The sequence below is a fragment of the Gymnoscopelus braueri genome (genome assembly GCF_963280865.1).
Source record: "Gymnoscopelus braueri genome assembly, chromosome: 13".
Classification (NCBI taxonomy): domain Eukaryota; kingdom Metazoa; phylum Chordata; class Actinopteri; order Myctophiformes; family Myctophidae; genus Gymnoscopelus; species Gymnoscopelus braueri.
The window spans coordinates 3185135-3202256 of record NC_137615.1 but is presented as its reverse complement, the minus strand read 5'-3'; the positions used below and the strand labels follow the sequence as shown (position 1 = coordinate 3202256).

The 17122-nt window shown below is 45.4% G+C and overlaps 1 protein-coding gene across 1 annotated transcript; it reads left to right on the top strand.

Annotated features, from left to right (window-relative positions):
* Positions 1–9091: 9091 nt before the first annotated feature.
* LOC308097981 (interferon-induced protein 44-like) lies at positions 9092–13886 on the top strand. Its single transcript, XM_080446179.1, has 7 exons — positions 9092–9176; positions 9275–9299; positions 11377–11578; positions 12296–12433; positions 12558–12726; positions 12980–13080; positions 13187–13886. Exons 1-7 carry the CDS (start codon positions 9107–9109, stop codon positions 13355–13357), a joined length of 876 nt encoding a protein of 291 aa, XP_080302305.1. The 5' UTR covers positions 9092–9106; the 3' UTR covers positions 13358–13886.
* The last annotated feature ends 3236 nt before the right edge of the window (positions 13887–17122 follow it).

Genomic DNA, 17122 nt, shown 5'->3' with positions numbered 1-17122 from the left:
TTCACATTTAACAAGAAATTCTAGAACACAAACAATAGTAGATGTACAAACTTGGTAAAAAACTCAACAAGTATTTCAGGATACAGATCACGGGTACAGGAAGCATCGCCTCCTCTATATATGGCGACTGCCAATTATAAAAATTATGTTATTAAGCACCATGGTAAGGAATGCCTCTTCCAGGCTGTGGTCAAATGTACATGCCACTTCCAAAATGGTCACTTTTCTACTGTCCTCATCAACAACAACATCTGGTGTATTATCTGTGACATCTGAAAAGGCATCATTTTCATTATTGCGTATGAACATGGCAGTTGAAACACAAGAGTGCTTATACATTTTGGCAGATGATGAAACATATTGTGGCGTCTGACACCAACCCGGCACAGAGAACAGAAACAGTTCAGGCTTCAAAGCTCAATTTATTGAAGGGAAAACTTAACAGTTCATGGGGCATGCATCTCAGGCAAAAACAACTTAGATTCTTCCCACATCAGGGGTTAGTAGGGGGTAAGGGGAAACAGTGTAGGCTTCATGATCGCTCGTACATTGCCTATAAAACAAAAGAAACATAACATGAGCTTTGCATTCAACCATAGCATTGATCACTATTAACACTGAGAAATGAGTGGAGTGTATCGCTTACCGCCGGACGGTGTTTCCCCAGGGAGAGTCAAGAGTGAGTGAGCCTGAGTGAGCTGCCTTTGTAAACTCAGCCCAGCTGCCTTCTGATTGCCCAGCACGCAGGTGTCATCATTTCCAACTGATTGAGGATGCAGAGTGGCACGTACCGCCCCTCAATCAGTTGCCCTAGGCAACGGGGCTGTCTGAGGTGCTGGACTCTAGGCTCCTCACTCTGGCTCTCACTGTAGGAAAACTCACCTGACCGGCGGGACTGGAGCAAGGCTCCACACATCCCCCCCTAAGCTCGCCGCTCGTGCCGGGAGCTTCAGGTCCTCCTTCCTCATAAAGGCGAGACATGGCATCGGCGTGTTGAATGGCTTTCCCGGGCCGATGCTCGACCTTGAAACGGTAGTTCTGTAACTCCAGGAACCAGCGGGTGATGCGGTCGTTCCGGTCCTTGTTAGTGGCCATCCACTTCAGCGGGGCGTGGTCAGTGATAAGGGTGAACTCTCGACCCCAGATATAGTATCGAAGGTGGTGGATGGCCCATTTCACTGCAAGGCCCTCCTTCTCCACCGTTGCATAATTCCTCTCGTGTTTTAGCAGTTTTCTACTGATGAACGTTACCGGGTGTTCATCTCCGTCGCGGACGCGTCCGTGTGGAGAATGAAGGGCTTCTTAAAATCAGGGGCCACCAGCACTGGCTCTTCACAGAGGGCCCTCTTTAGCGTCTGGAAGGCCCGCTCACTTTCCTCTGTCCATTTTACATGGTTTGGCAACTTCTGTCGGGTTAAGTCGTACAGGGGGGCTGCAACCGTAGCAAAGTGGTTAATAAACTTTTGATAGTATGACATTAAACCAACAAATGACTTCACCTGCTTTTTGGTGACAGGGCGGGGCCAATTCCGTAACTTCTCGACTTTCCTCTCTTGTGGCTTCACACAGCCACGCCCTATGGTATATCCCAGGTAGTCTGTCTCCGTTAATCCCACCCGACACTTCTTGGCATTAGCAACCAGCCCTGCTCGTCGTAGGGCCCCCAAGACGGCTTCCAGGTGCAGCAGGTGGTCAGTCCAGGTGGCGCTGTGAATGACGATGTCGTTAAGATAAGCAGCAGCGTATGCACGGTGGGGCCGGAGCACTCTGTCCATCAGGCGCTGGAATGTAGCGGGGGCTCCGTGGACACCAAATGGGAGGACTGTGTATTGGAAGAGACCGTCTGGGGTGGTGAAAGCCGTCTTTGGTTTGGACCTCTCGGTCAGGGGCACCTGCCAATAGCCTTTGGTCAGGTCTAAGGTGCTGACGAATCGGGCGGGGCCTAACCGCTCGATCAACTCGTCCACCCGGGGCATGGGGTAGGCATCAAAGACGGAGACGTCATTGAGCTTGCGAAAGTCATTACAGAACCTTAATGAGCCGTCGGGTTTCGGCACAATCACTATTGGGCTGGACCACGGGCTGAAGGACTCTTCGATGACACCTAGCTGCAGCATCATCTTGACCTCCTCTCTGATCGCTTCCCTTCGGGCCTCCGGGATGCGGTAGGGGCGTAGCCTCACCACCTCCCCTGGCGAGGTTTGGATATCATGCTGGATGACACTGGTTCGGCCGGGGAGGTCAGAGAAAACATCCCGGCTCCGACCCAGCATCTCCTTGATGTCCTGGAGTTGTGCGGGTGTGAGGTCCTCTCCTATGACGACTGGGGGTGGGGCCTGGGGAGAAACGGACGTTAACAGGGCCGAGGAGGGCAGAGGACCAGCCGGGGTAAATTTTTTAAGAATATTTACATGGTACAACTGATGACCTTTCCGCCGGCCCGGCTGGCTTACCGTGTAGTTGACAGGCCCCACCTTTTCCACGATTTCATAGGGTCCCTGCCACTTGGCGAGGAACTTACATTCACTGCTAGGCACTAGAACCAGGACCTTCTCGCCCACTTGGAATTCCCGGACGCGGGCCCCCCGGTTGTAGGTGCGACATTGGGCCGCCTGTGCCTTCTCCATGTGCTCCCGGACGATGGGCCAGACGCGCCTCGCCCTCTCCTGTAAGACGTCAACCTGTTCTATTACGCTGCGGTGGGGCGAGGGCTGGCTCTCCCACGCCTCTTTGGCCAGGTCCAGTAGGCCCCGGGGGTTTCGGCCATAGAGCAATTCAAACGGGGAGAAGCCTGTGGACGCCTGGGGCACCTCCCGTATGGCGAACAGGTGTAGGGCAGCAGCTGGTCCCAATTCTTGCCATCAGCTTCTACCAGCTTTTTCAGCATTTGTTTAAGGGTGTGGTTGAACCTCTCGACCAAGCCATCAGTCTGGGGGTGGTACACCGAGGTGCGGATTCGCTTAACGTTCAACCATCTATATAATGTCGTCATTACCCTTGACATGAAACACGTACCCTGGTCCGTTAACACCTCCTCTGCGATTCCCACCCGGCTAAACAACAAGAAGAGCTCCCTCGCTACCGCTTTAGCTGTCGCGGCGCGTAACGGTATCGTTTCGGGATAACGGGTGGCATAGTCCAGTATCACCAGAATGTATCTGTGTCCTCGGCCAGATTTCGGCAGGGGGCCGACGACGTCCATGGCCAGGCGAGCGAACGGAGTGCCAATGATGGGTAGGGGGACCAGCGGGTTGCGTTGGCTAGGCCGTGGAGCTGACCTCTGGCCCTCGGGGCAGCCTCTGCAGAAGTCCTCGACTGCTCGTTTGACCCCGGGCCAGTAGAAGCGAGCCAGGATGCGGTCATAGGTATTTTGGACCCCCAGGTGTGCCCCCAGCTGATGAGTGTGCGCTAGAAAGAGGACTCGGGAGACATAATTCTTTGGAACCAACAATTGTTCAACGAGGTCCCCCCCCTTAGCTTTCACCCCCCTATACAGTAAGCCATTTTTACCAAAAAATGAGGTGTTGCAAGTTCACTCACCCCCACGCATAGTTGGCCGTCTATGGCCGACACAGTCTGACGTGCCGCCTCTAGGTTGGGGTCAGACCACTGGGACGTAGCAAATTCACCCTTCGGGCCGGGGCCCCCGGCCTCGGCTTCAGGGAACTCTGCAAACGGGTCACCCTCCTCTGGTGTGGTGGACTTCTCTCCCTCCCTCCCACTGGCGGCGCCGTTGTCATCCCCCGAGCTCCCGCTCAGAGGCACGGCGGACATGGGCCGGAAAGCCGGACATGCGGCCCTGGGAGTTGGGCGACGACTTCGGCGTCGTCCTCGTCGGGGGGGCCCTGTACGCAGGCCGGGCGACCAGTACCGGTCGAAGATGACGCAGTCAGTCCCGATGAGTAGTGGTACCGGGAGGTTTGGGACGACGCCCACTGGAATGACAACGTCACCTCTGGGAGTCTGGACCCGGATGTGGCATACCGGATAGCGCCGCATGTCTCCATGTACACAGGTGACAGGTACGGTGGCGTCGCTGACCGGCCCCGCCAGGTCAGCTCGGACCAGGGTGACCACGCTCCCGGAGTCGATGAGGGCGTGGGTGTCGACACCATCCACCTTCACCGGCAGGGTGGCGTGTTGTTGGCTTCCGGAGTGGAGACAGGGACGTGGAGCCTCGGAGCTCGCTGCAGACGGCATGGACACGTCTCTGTCTCGATCTGGGCAGGCCCATGAGATGTGGTCTGACTGGCCACAGACGTAGCACCTCCTCTGGGACTGGGACGCCCGAGGTGCTCTCTCAGTCGTAACCTTGTGATCCTACCTCGCTCAGACAAGCCAGTGCCTATGTGAGATACATGATTATATTGGGAATTGAGATGTATGATTATATTATTCTGTGTACTGTGGTTAAAGCGTGGCACATAATATACATTTACTGAAGCTGTGAAACAGTCTATCATTCTGGGTATTGCATTTGGGACAGGCAATCTTTGGGCAGCTAAACACTCACTGTGCAAGGCACATGTTGGACAGCAGGGGTCCTGTGTTCAGATTAGGACCAGAGTTTGCAACGAGTGGAAGTGTTGCTCTAATGTGCCTTTGTCTGTATGTTTACAGGTGAGAAATGATCAGATAAAGTGATAGTGAACATGTTAAATGAAGGTATAAGCAGAGAAGAGTATCTGTGAAGCAAATGTGTGTGTGGAATGCACATTAGATGTCATTAGAGATGCTTACCTGTTATTATACCTACTGTGACCTGTAGTTGGGCTAAGAAGCTCATCTGTAGCCTTGAATGAATGAGATGTGAATGGTGTATTGTGTAAAACGTCTTCATTATGGTTCTAGCAACCAGAGTAATGTAACGCAGCTAATATATTTCGTTTTGGGGAACACAAGTAGTATTTTTGTAATGTGAGAGTTATGCTAAAGATCTTTATTTTGTTTACAAGGGGAAAAACATTATACTGTTGTTAATGTGAGATTTGATGTATATGATAGATGTGATTATTTTGATACAAGAGAGTGGTTTCTGTATACTATTTACCAGTAAGAGTGAGAGTATTGGCTGTTGTAGTTTCAGATGCAAATAAGAAGATGCACCTTACTATTATTGATATTGTGATATTATACTGTGTTCAGATTGGGACCAGAGCTGGCAACGAGTGGAAGTGTTGCTATAATGTGCCTTTGTCTGTATGTTTACAGAGAGAAATAAAACACCTTTAAATCCCTGCACACTGGAAAATGATCATTCCTATCCAAGTGTGTAACACTTACAGAGAGCCAAGCAGGAATAAATGAAAGAGCACCAGGCTTTATAGGGGAGGGGTAATCATTGACTACTTACACCTGAGTGATTAGGGCGTGGACACAGAACCCTGAATGGAGACAGGTCTCCCTGTTACATATATATTCTGCAAAACTCTGTCTGTCTGTCTGTTTACTCAGACATTGATACAACGGAGCAGAGCAACATTCCAGTGCGGCTACGCAGACACAAACTTCTCTCTCTGTGAATGAGAACAAAGGAGGCGCCTGTGTGTGTGTGTGTGTGTGTGTGTGTGTGTGTGTGTGTGTGTGTGTGTGTGTGTGTGTGTGTGTGTGTGTGTGTGTGTGTGTGTGTGTGTGTGTGTGTGTGTTTAACTGTAAGTGCTAGAGTACAGATCGAATCTTAGGAACACACGGCTGTCGTCTTATTAGCACAAACAGCTTAGCGCACTCGCAGTGACCCCCTTCATGGATCCCCAAGGGGTCCGCAAAGGGGATCCGCAAAGCATTCGCTGGGGGTCCGCAAACAATTTGATAATATGCCCATCCCAAGCTGATCTCTCGCTGCATGCCTACTGCTTTGGGTAGCTGACAATAGTAGCCTCCTTTAACAATGGAATATTATAAGTCTGTTCAAATCAACCATGCGATCTTCAAGATACTCTTAACAACTCTCTCCCCCAGAAGCTGTCTGTTTCACCTGATGTGCTCAACCAATACCATTAACATGCAAGACTTCAACAAACGTAGTCTCCCAAAGTTTAACTACGCATCTAGCCCAAAGTCTGCAAATACTTTGAGTGTACACATCCCGGGTACAGACTAGTTAGAGTATAATTTAAGGATACCATGTTGATAATTCTTCTGTGCTGATTAATTGATATAGTTTTATTTTCTCATTCAATCCAAAGGCTCTGGTGGATCTGTTATCATTTATGTTTATGGTCTGATGCAAGCAGCTTCATAACAATAAGCCACCACGGCCCGGACGCTTGGCGTAACCGTCTGGGCACCTAGGCTGGTGATCCCGATGGCCTTAGCTGCATGTCACTCCCCATCTTTATAAAATAAATTCTCTATTAGCTGTGAAGGGTCTTCTTTCATGTGTATCAGTCATGATTGTTTCGCCATCAAACAATATCAAGCAAAAAGGAAACATAGTCCGGTCCTTCTTCTCTCCATCGCGCACCTCTCCATTCAAAATGGAATAGAAGAACCGTCGACCTAAAACACCCTAATCCGGCGGCCTCGGTCCGCGAAAAAAATGAGGCAGTGTGTTTTAGGACGAGCGTTCCGATTTCCACCCGGAAAAACCTCCGGCTCGTCGGAGGTTTTTTTGTTTTATTTTTTCTTCGTCTTTTTTTACTTCGATATATCTAAATGGAATTTATGCGTAATACGCAGCTCCAATCTCCTCATTTGTCATATAAATTCTGACGTTCTTCGGCCAGAAATTAGTGTGTTCTGGTTCCATACACTGAACTAAGTGCGTTCATAATTGTGACCTCTCTTGGTCAGCCTATAGGCCTACTACATTTATTTTATTAGAGCCCTATAGCCTCTCGCTTCTCTGCCTTTTTGGCTAAGATCAAGTGTAGTAGCCTACATGTGTATGATCAATGACAGTTTGACATCCTTTTGTTGGAAAATAATATTTGACATGGTCTACCTAGTGGTTGAACAGGGGCTGTGCAGGGTACACCTGCTTGATAAATCACACGTGAGCCCCGTTCTATGCTGATTCCTGGGCTATGTTCCATTGATAAATGAGGGCCTATTTAATGGGGTGGAAACAGAGCTACACTTTCTAACCTGCCCACTATGCCAAGAAACCAGAGACAGATGCTTCCCACAGATTAAAAACAGCCAAAGAGAGATTGAAAACGTAACCAATGACAAAAAAATGTATAAAAAAAATAAAAAACCATACCTACTGGGAGAAATACAACAATGTGCAAACACAGATGCAAAATGTGTGAGCTGTTGTGTCAGGAGAAGGATCTTTAGTGTATTCCACTACTGTACATATAAACAGAGCAACTACCTTTAAACACTTTGGAAAACCGCAGAAAATCAACATATGTGATTTTGTAAGCCAGTTTTTTCCAAGTTGCAGTTTGACATAACTCTGTTTACACATTGCTTTATTCCCTTCGATTGTACATATACATCAATGTATTAACCTGACACCGTCAAATGGAAGAAGCTTGCGACACACATTTGTTTCATAGCCTACTTCCCATCTGAGACTCCGGTCGCAGAATCGATGACAGACGTTTTTTCAAGCTACTAGGCAGGTGATTGGATGGTCCCGCCCCTAGCAGCCGCTGATTGGTTCGAACACGCAGTGTTCGGGCAGCTTTACTCCCTGCGCAATCCCAGACCTCCTTCCTGAAATCAAATGGGGGAGGGGGGGTTTACCAGGCTATCAATGTATGTGTTCTCAAGCCAATAAAGATCCTTAGAATTGAATTGGGGGAGAGAGAGGGAGAAAGAGAGAGAGAGAGAGAGAGAGAGAGAGAGAGAGAGAGAGAGAGAATGAGACTTTTTTAATCTTGTCTCTGGATTGGATGTACTGTCTGTAACTGTGTGGATTGTTGCTTCTGTCCCAACAGGTCATACCAGCTGGGCAGTCGAGCTGATTTTCTACTGTACACACACACACGCACACACACACACACACACACACACACACACACACACACACACACACACACACAGTACTATTTTTGATCGTCTCTCAAACTGAGGGGGGCTGTTGTACACCAAGTGCAGGAATCCAAGGTTGATGTCTTATGATGGGGATTCGGGTAAACTGTAAATCTGGGCAGGGCTACTCAAGCCAGCCCACTTGTAGTTCCACCCATTGTATAAATCACAACAGCTAAATGAAAGTGGCTGAAGGCTTCAGTTGCTCTCAGTACATTTTGCCAAGAGGTACAAGAGGTAAGAGTTTTTTTTCCCCCATCCTGTTAACTCATTCACAGGTTTGCTAAACAAATACTAATACTCCTATTGAACAGGAAACTTAGAATGATATACAAGATTATTGTAAACAATTTTCATTTATTTGAACAATGTACATAAACTTTTTAGAGTTTACTCTGGCTATTTTGTTTCCTTGAATTTAATTTAGATTAGTTTAGCTTTTACTGGAGAAAGATGGATTTTTGCTTTTTTGTAATACAGTATTATTATTATTATTAGTAGTAGTATAATAATAATAATAATAATAATAATAATAATAATAATAATAATAATAATCAGTAGTATTATTATCATTATTATAACAATATAATAATAATAATAATAATAATAATTATTATTATTATTATTGTTATTATTATTATTATTATTATTATTATTATTATTGTTATTATTATTATTATTATTATTATTATTATGCAGGGCAGTGGTTCTTAAACTTTTTCAAATCAAGGACCCCAACATTTTTTTTTACTGTAGGCCCCAATTCAAATTATTTTGAGTGAGGGACCCTCAGAGATTGCCTCAAGATTCAATATTATATATAATATTATTCAATATTATGATTTTAATATTATATTATATATAAAGAGTCAATATTTTTACATAATCCACAAGCTCAACAACACGTCACGAAATAGCCGATCCACTGGTTGTGAGCTCATAGATTGGCTATCTTCAAATAGACAAATAAAATATGGCTTAAGTGTTTAAACTGTTCCTAATTTTGTGGGGACCCCCCTGAGCCAACTCCCGGGCTCCACTTTGAGAACCACTGATGTAGGTAATTCATATACATTGTGTGATAAATACAATATAATCAATAAGACAGACTTTCTTTGTAGCTATGGGAATCAAAGGAGCAAAACCTGAACCTGAACCTGAACCTGAACCTCCACATCAACCCATCCTTGATTGTAAGAATGTTATGTTCAATTATGATTAAATAATGACAAATGCTTGATGTTATTTAAGCTTTTTTTGTGTGTGAATTGTTGTCTCTTTTTTTCCTTAGGTGAATGGAGAAAGGTGGACTGGAAGTAAGAGAACATATTATTTCTTAAATGACAAATAATGCGGTAAAACTGTGATCTTTATCCGTTAATATGGATAAAGATCCAGTTTTAGGAAAAGTATTCTTCTGCCCCTAACTACATAAATGCAGTCAAATTTTTATGAAACTTTGTAGTATGATAGAGGATCATTCCAAATAGTGCTGAAACAAAGCTTACTCCAAGGGGGGGAGTAGTTTAGAGTACTTTGAGAAACTGTATTAACTTCACAGGACAACTCGGTTATTTCTTCAGCGTTCACAGGTAAACAAACACAGCCTCTCAGCTTGCCCTGCGCTGATAACTCACTCACTTCCTGTATAGCCTCTGTGTTAAATGATCACTTTAAAGTTGGACTGCACTGCCCTATAGTGGGTAAGCAGGGTAGCCATTCTAGGTTCACATTATTGCACCCTTCCCCCCTTAAGAAGTTGAACACCCTGAGACTTCAATACCCGTAAAGGGAAACAATTCTGTCCTCAAAAAAAGAAAAGAAAAACACAATTAAAAACCGAAAGTGCCCTTACAGCCTCAAAGTTAAATACTTCAGCCGACTTGGCAAGTTTATTTGTCTCTGCGACCGTCTCAGGCCCGCCCCTGTGTCCTCCCGCTCAGATTGTGAGACCACGAGCGCCTCAGTCTCTAACGGCCCAAAGGAAGTCCCTTCTGGCCCAGTGGCAGCCCATTCCTCCTCGCCACTGGGCCTAACAGTCTCCATGACCTGTTCATTCAGCACCCTGTTTCCCAGCAGAGCAGGCTCACTTGTGCAGAATGGTTCCACTGACACTTTTTCCATGCGCTTGTCAGGTGCCGCCTGTCTGGAACAGTTTCTCCTGTCTGTTAATGACCTTGCGTGCAATATCCGGATGGATCAAATCAAGAGTGCAGCGCAGCTTGTGCCCCAACAACATTTCAGCCGGTGACAGGCCTGTTGTGGTCTGCGGTGTCACTCTGTAGCTGAACAAAACTCAAGCCACCCTAGTTTCCAGGCTTCCCTCGATCTGTACTCATGTTCATCAGATGTGTACGGCCCGTTCTGCAAGGCCATTAGTGGAAGCATGATAGGGTGCTGAGGTCACATGTGAGATGCCATTTTGGTCATAAACTCTTTATAACAAAGCTAGTGGCATTATCTAAAACCAGAATCTCTGGCAAACCATGTGTACTGAAGCTCTTACACAGGCACTCAATAGTAACAGCGGATGTGGAAGAGATCACTGGATAGACATCCATCCATTTTGAGTGGGCATCGATTAGTATGAAGAACATTTTTCCCAGGAAGGGCCCAGCATAATTCACATGCAGTCTCTGCCAGGGTCTGTCTGGCCACTCCCAGGGGTGCAATGGGGCCACGGCAGGAACATTCCTGTGTTCCTGACAAACACTGCAGGCTTCAACAGTGTTCTCCACATCTTGATCCATCTTTGGCCACCACACGTAGCTCTGTGCTAATGACTTCTGGAAATGCCTGGATGGCTTTGATGTAACTGTCACAGCACATCTGCCTGCCCCGGCATTAGGACAACTACTCTGGCACGCACCCCACATTACACATCCATTTTCCACATTTGTTTTCCTTAGTGGTCCATGCACGCACTTGCTCTGCTGTCTCAAGTGTGATGTCTGATGTCTCCAACATGAGCACCCTCTTCTTTGGTGCAATCGGACCTGGGTGTGTGTGTGTGTGTGTGTGTGTGTGTGTGTGTGTGTGTGTGTGTGTGTGTGTGTGTGTGTGTGTGTGTGTGTGTGTGTGTGTGTGTGTTAAAATGTCAACTTATATTGGATAATTTCTAGTCAAATATAATTTCAATAACATAATGGTTAACTTACAGTACAGCCTACTGGCTGGGACAACAAGGAATGAATCTCATAATATATTCACTATTTTGTCAAATTGATAACAAACATTATCTGCAAAAAGATGGCATTTCATTTTGTGTTTTAATGATATTATATTATATTATATTATATTATATTATATTATGTTATGTTATGTTATGTTATGTTATGTTATGTTATGTTATGTTACGTTATGTTATGTTTTGTTTCTATTCTATTTCTTCAGTAACAAAGACACACTGCTTACCCGTGCGAAGGAATACCAGCCTCGAAATGGGGCTGGTATCAAACACGTGAGGATCTTGCTCCATGGACCAGTAGGAGCTGGCAAGTCCAGCTTCATCAACTCTGTCAACAGCATCTTTCAGGATAGAATGGCCCATGATGCACACGTGGATCAAACAGGTGGCACAAGTTACACCAGAAAAGTATGTGATACATTTTGATCCAATATACTGTATCCCGGTAAAAGTCATCAGTAATTTATGTAATGTATGCTTTTGCTTAGTATACTGTACCGTATCATTCACCTTAAGAATTGTCAACACAGAACTTACAGTAGGATAGATCAGTGCTTCTCATCCCTTTGTGGATCTGGGCCCAATTGAAAATCTTGAAAGAGTTTGCGGGCCCACCCATCTGTCAACTTAATACGTCTGTCACTCGGCTGCCGTGTTAAGTGGTCGTATGAGTGGGCCGTGTGCATTTTCAGAGCATGTCCATTCGGTTACGCCAGTGCCATAACACATCTGCAGGTGCACACCAGAACACAACAGTCCACACGGATAACACGCTCAGACAACAAACATACAATTATGAGCATCCTAGACAGTTAGTCTATTCCATTAAAAAATACAGTTTTGTAGCTTCATTGGAACAAAAGCATACTATTCTTGAATCTTCTCTGCCCCATGAAAAAGGTCAGGTGAAAATGCGCTTGCATGAGGCCCGGTAACAGCAGAGTAGGGCATTACAAAGACGAACAAGAGGGACAGTATTTCCCTAGCACCAGAAGAACATACAGAAGGATGCATTTATAGTCAATTACTTTTTGTGACAAAAAAAAATATGTTTTTGTTAATGCTGTACTGTAACACTTTGGTTTTATTATTTTCAATCACTGTCTTATGTTTATGATTTTACAGAAACAAACCCATACAATTCAAAAAGGAGAAAACTTCTACCCCTTTGTGTTCAATGACATCATGGGCCTTAGCGGGCCTGGGGTTCATGAAGATGACATTAAATTGGTTCTGAAAGGCCATGTAAAGGATGATTACACGGTAACATGATCATTAATGCAAATTATAATTCAAACCATATTTCATGACAAATGACTGAGAAATGGCATTTTATATCCAGATACCATAATGTTTATCATAACAAGATTTTTAAATTGTTGTTCAGTTCAATACTGCAGCAGCGATGTCAGATAGGGATCTTTACTACAACAAAGAACCCTTTCCAGAGGACAAAACCCATGTTTTGGTTTGTGTCATTCCTGCTGACACGACCACTTTACCCACAGAAGTCACAGACCAGATACGGCACGTCAGACTTGCAGCCAGTGACTTGGGTAAAAGCACATTTTCTGTTGATTTGTTCTCACATCATTGTCAACTTTTTGTCGTCCCAAAACTAAGGGGGGGGGGGGGGGGGGTGTACTAGTGTGGTTATGAACTATAGGATTATCTCTCAGTATAAATGGTCAATGTACCATGTTGGAGAAGAAAATCAAATAATAGTAATGATAATAATAATAATAATAATCATCATCATCATCATCATATTCGCTTGTTGGACTGACAATGTTTGTGTGCTTTTGACAGGCATTCCACAGATCTGCATTTTCACCAAAATTGATCTGGCTGATCCTTTGATGGAGAGGAATGTAAAAGAAGTCTACAAGATGAAGAATGTGAGGAAAAAGGTGAGATTTAATCGTAGTCATCTTTGTTGAACGTTAAAGGCAATTTTACTTTGTAGTTATTTTATTTTAACAACTTCCCACTGGCTTGTCAATACTCTCAACACAGATGCAGGAATTCGGTGACATAGTGGGTATTCCAATGAACTGCATGTTCCCTGTGAAGAACTACCATGAAGAAGTTGACCTGGAGAATGACATGGATGTTCTGATACTGAAAGCACTGCAACAGATGCTTGACTTTGGAGAAGACTTCATCAACAAGAAGTGTAAAGTTTAAATCCATTTGATGATGGATGTATACTTCTTGTTGATGAAGTCTATAGACTGTTCCATTGTCATCAGAGTAACTCAAAGCCTTAAGGATGATTGTTTTATAGCATTTCTGCTTCTTTTAGTCAGGACAGTGAGTTCAGAGGGTCAGAGATTGATATTCACAATATCAGCAGGATGCCTCATTGAAACAAGATGAGACACTTTTCTAATTTGGGACTGATGCACAGTTTGATAAATGGCAGGTATATTTCTTCTTCTTCTTCCTCCTTCCATCTGTCAGTGAATTCAAGAGGGACTTTTTATTGCCAGGAAAAATAATAATAATAATAAATTTCACTTTTAACATAATCTAGCCTAAAGTGGAATATATATATTATTATATATTATATGCAAAGTTACAAAGTAGCATATATATATATATATATATATATATATATATATATATATATATATATATATATATATATATATATATATATATATATATATATATATATATATATATACATATATACTGTATATCCCACTTCTTTACACCTGTAAACCTGTGATGTGAAAATAAAGATGATTCTGATCCACCCAGAGTGAAATGTTCAGTCCATCTCTGTCTTTGTCATTGTATAAAATGTCCACCTGTTACAAGTGTAACACCCGTCCCAGGTAGCTATGAGGATTCTTGTGTAGTAGTACTCTGGGCGGGGCCTGGGTTCGTATTAATGAAATGACGCGACTACCTGTAGTCTAACTTATTAACTATTTTAATCTGTACTTATTTAATTTTAATTCAACTGGCTGGTGCCTCCAAATGAAGTTAGAATATAATTAAATTATACTCCTTTAAAGTATGTTTTTATACTGCTTTTAAACTATTTTTTTAAACAAGCATTAATCGACATGAATTATATTATTACCATACATGAATTATCTGGGAGCTATGACACAAGGCTACTTTACCTTTAACTACCTAATGTAGGTAGGGATATTTATTACACCAAAAAAAACAATAAAGTCTCTCAATGCAGCATAAAATAAAAGCAACAAAAAGGATTGTGAATAAATGTGGATAAACAAATAACAGGTCACACACAATGATGGGTCCCACTCCCACTCGCACTCACACTCACACAAACACACACACACACACACACACACACACACTCTCACACACACACACACACACACACACACACACACACACACACACACACACACACACACACACACACACACACACACACACACACACACACACACACCTGACTGCAACTCAATGTCCTTTTAGTGACCATAAACTGAATGCTTGGGTTGCAGGCCTGAGTCGTGGCTTGGGTGCGTTGAGGCCTAAAAACGGTAGTGGCCGCTTCACTTGTTCACCAAGCAGAAAATAAAAATGCACATGCACAGTACAGTACTCACAAGTCCAGGTATAGGGTTAGAAGGGGAATGGTGAGGGGTTTCTTGTCAAATTCTCCGTAACATACTCACTATGGGATATCAGCGCCTCCTGGCGATGAACAGAGCTACATACCATAAACTCCCGGGCCATTCATTGGCTGAGAAGGGTATGTCACGTGTCCGGTAGACCGGAAGAGGTATAAAACCTCTTGCGTGACGTGGCTCTCCCTTTTTCGCTTCTCTGCATGGCAGATGCAACAGCTCAAGACATACCTTAATAATAAGACATAACTTTGATCAGGACAGAAACCAGCTTTAGCCCACTCGGTGGTACTAGTTATCAACCAACGGGTTTTCCTCCTATATAAAAAAAATATATATATATTATTATTTCCGCACCCGCGGCTATCTTCTGTTTCTTTCTTTTACTTCTAAAAGCAAGTTTTCCTCCTTTGAGTTTTCCACGCTCTTAGCCTTGCGGCTGAAAGCTAACAGGTTAGCTCGAGATGGAGGTTCCACGTCCCTGCGGATTTCTGCTCTGCCGCTTGATGATCGCCGGGGATGACCCTCATGGGTTCTGCATCTCGTGCCTCGGACTCCACATGGACGAGGCATTTCCAAGATGCACCGGGACGCTGCGAGGACTGCGCTCTGTTCTCCACGCTGCACCTCGATAGCCGCCTAGCCAGGGCCAGCGCCCTGGCTGCGGGAAGCAGCGACGTCTCGTCCCCGATCGTCACGGCTCCAGCAACACCCCGCATGGACACCGGCCCAGGGAACGTGAGTGGTGGGACCCACCATGTGCGTCCTCAGATCAACATGGGCCCTCCAGCAGTCCCGGCTACGAGCGGTGCCAGCAGCCACCGCTCGCAGCAACACCAGCCTGCTCCGCAGCAGCAACACCAGCCTGCTACACCAGCCGTGCTACGCAGCACGCCGCCAGCCGCTGCCGCTGTGTCCGGGGGAACCACCCGGGTGCAGCTAACTAGCGGCACTTCCTCCCCCTCTTCCCAGCCGTCTACTCCGCTGCCACAGCAAGTGTACCGGGACAGCGGTGCGTCGCCAGAAGACAACGAAAGGGCTCCGGCGACGGCAGCATGGACGAGGGGAGAACGAGGCAGAAGCTCGTGAGTGAGTTAGCCCAGACTAGCTACGTTAGCTGCTTCGCTAGTTTAACGTCGCCTTAGTCAGGCAGTGTTTTTGTTGGCTTAACACCCATGCAACAGGTTATTAACAGCGTTGTTCTAGCCTAGCTTGCCTCGCTAGGACAACACCAGCTTGTTAGCCTTCTCACTCTGTGTATCGAGTGACCTCGGGGGCTTCTGAAGACTCATCGGGCGCCATTGGGACACATGTTGTTTTTGTCATAAGAATATGTTAAAACGTTTCATGCTGTTTACTGTTTCTGTGCCTGCTCTTGTTTCATACACATGTTCCAAGTACATAAAGCACATTAGCACATTAGCAGACTCTCACCGGTGCACAGACCGGTTCAGCCCCCCCTCCCCCCGGCCGTTTCTTGCTGGGGAAGAGGACTGTGGCTTTACAGGCCTCGATGGACAAGATGGACGGCTCCTCGACTGCCAAAAGGTCTTGTTTAATGAAAACGAATGTGTGTTTAAAAGTACAATTTTTTTTCTGCCAAAGAAATAAATGTGTTACATGTTACAAACGATCTCGTTCTTTCACGTGGCTTAAGAGCAGCGGAGCAGTGGAGTCACCTGCACCGCGGGCTTCTCTGCTCCAATGCTCTCTGTGTATAAGCCCACAATGTCTGCGATGCCCGAACTCCGGTATCCCAGACATTGATGGGATAATATCTGTGCATGTAATGTATCAACGTTCTCAATTCATAAGCCCACAATGCCTGGAACACCCGAGTCCCGATGTTCTAGACATTGTTGGATAACATCTATGCATGTTTTTGGATCATATGAAGGTAATATAAAAACCGACATCACCCCTGTCCGCCAGAGGGCGCAAATGCGCCAGTGGAATGGGGTCACGCCGGTTGTTGCCTTCTGTCCCACAGGAAGTGCCCAAGCACCACTGTGAACCGGAAGTACTTCGGTCAGACATGACCCCTTGGCCGTACCGCCTCACGTTCGCCGCTGGAGGGCGACAAAGCACCTCCTACAGGAGGACGACTTTGTCGACACTCCGTGCAGAGCCTTTGGGCTCAGACAAGATGGCGACGGCCAGAGTAATTTAGAAAGAGAGTAATGACAGTAGCGTCGATCCCTTTGTAAGAATGGAATGCGGAAGTGCTCTGTCTACGTCAATGAGATAGTTCCAATGTTTGGAACTATAGCCCATAGAGGCCCTCTTTGCGGCGAGATGAAAGCGTGACGTTACTCTCTCTTCTACACTCTGG

Bases quoted from the DNA above. Each gene is read 5' to 3' on its own strand.
- LOC308097981 (XM_080446179.1), top strand. From the start codon at position 9,107: ATGGGAATCAAAGGAGCAAAACCTGAACCTGAACCTGAACCTGAACCT. The intron at 9,177-9,274 runs GTAAGAATGTTA...TTTTTTCCTTAG, and splicing joins ACATCAACCCATCCTTGATT to GTGAATGGAGAAAGGTGGAC. The intron at 12,434-12,557 runs GTAACATGATCA...ATTGTTGTTCAG, and splicing joins ATGTAAAGGATGATTACACG to TTCAATACTGCAGCAGCGAT.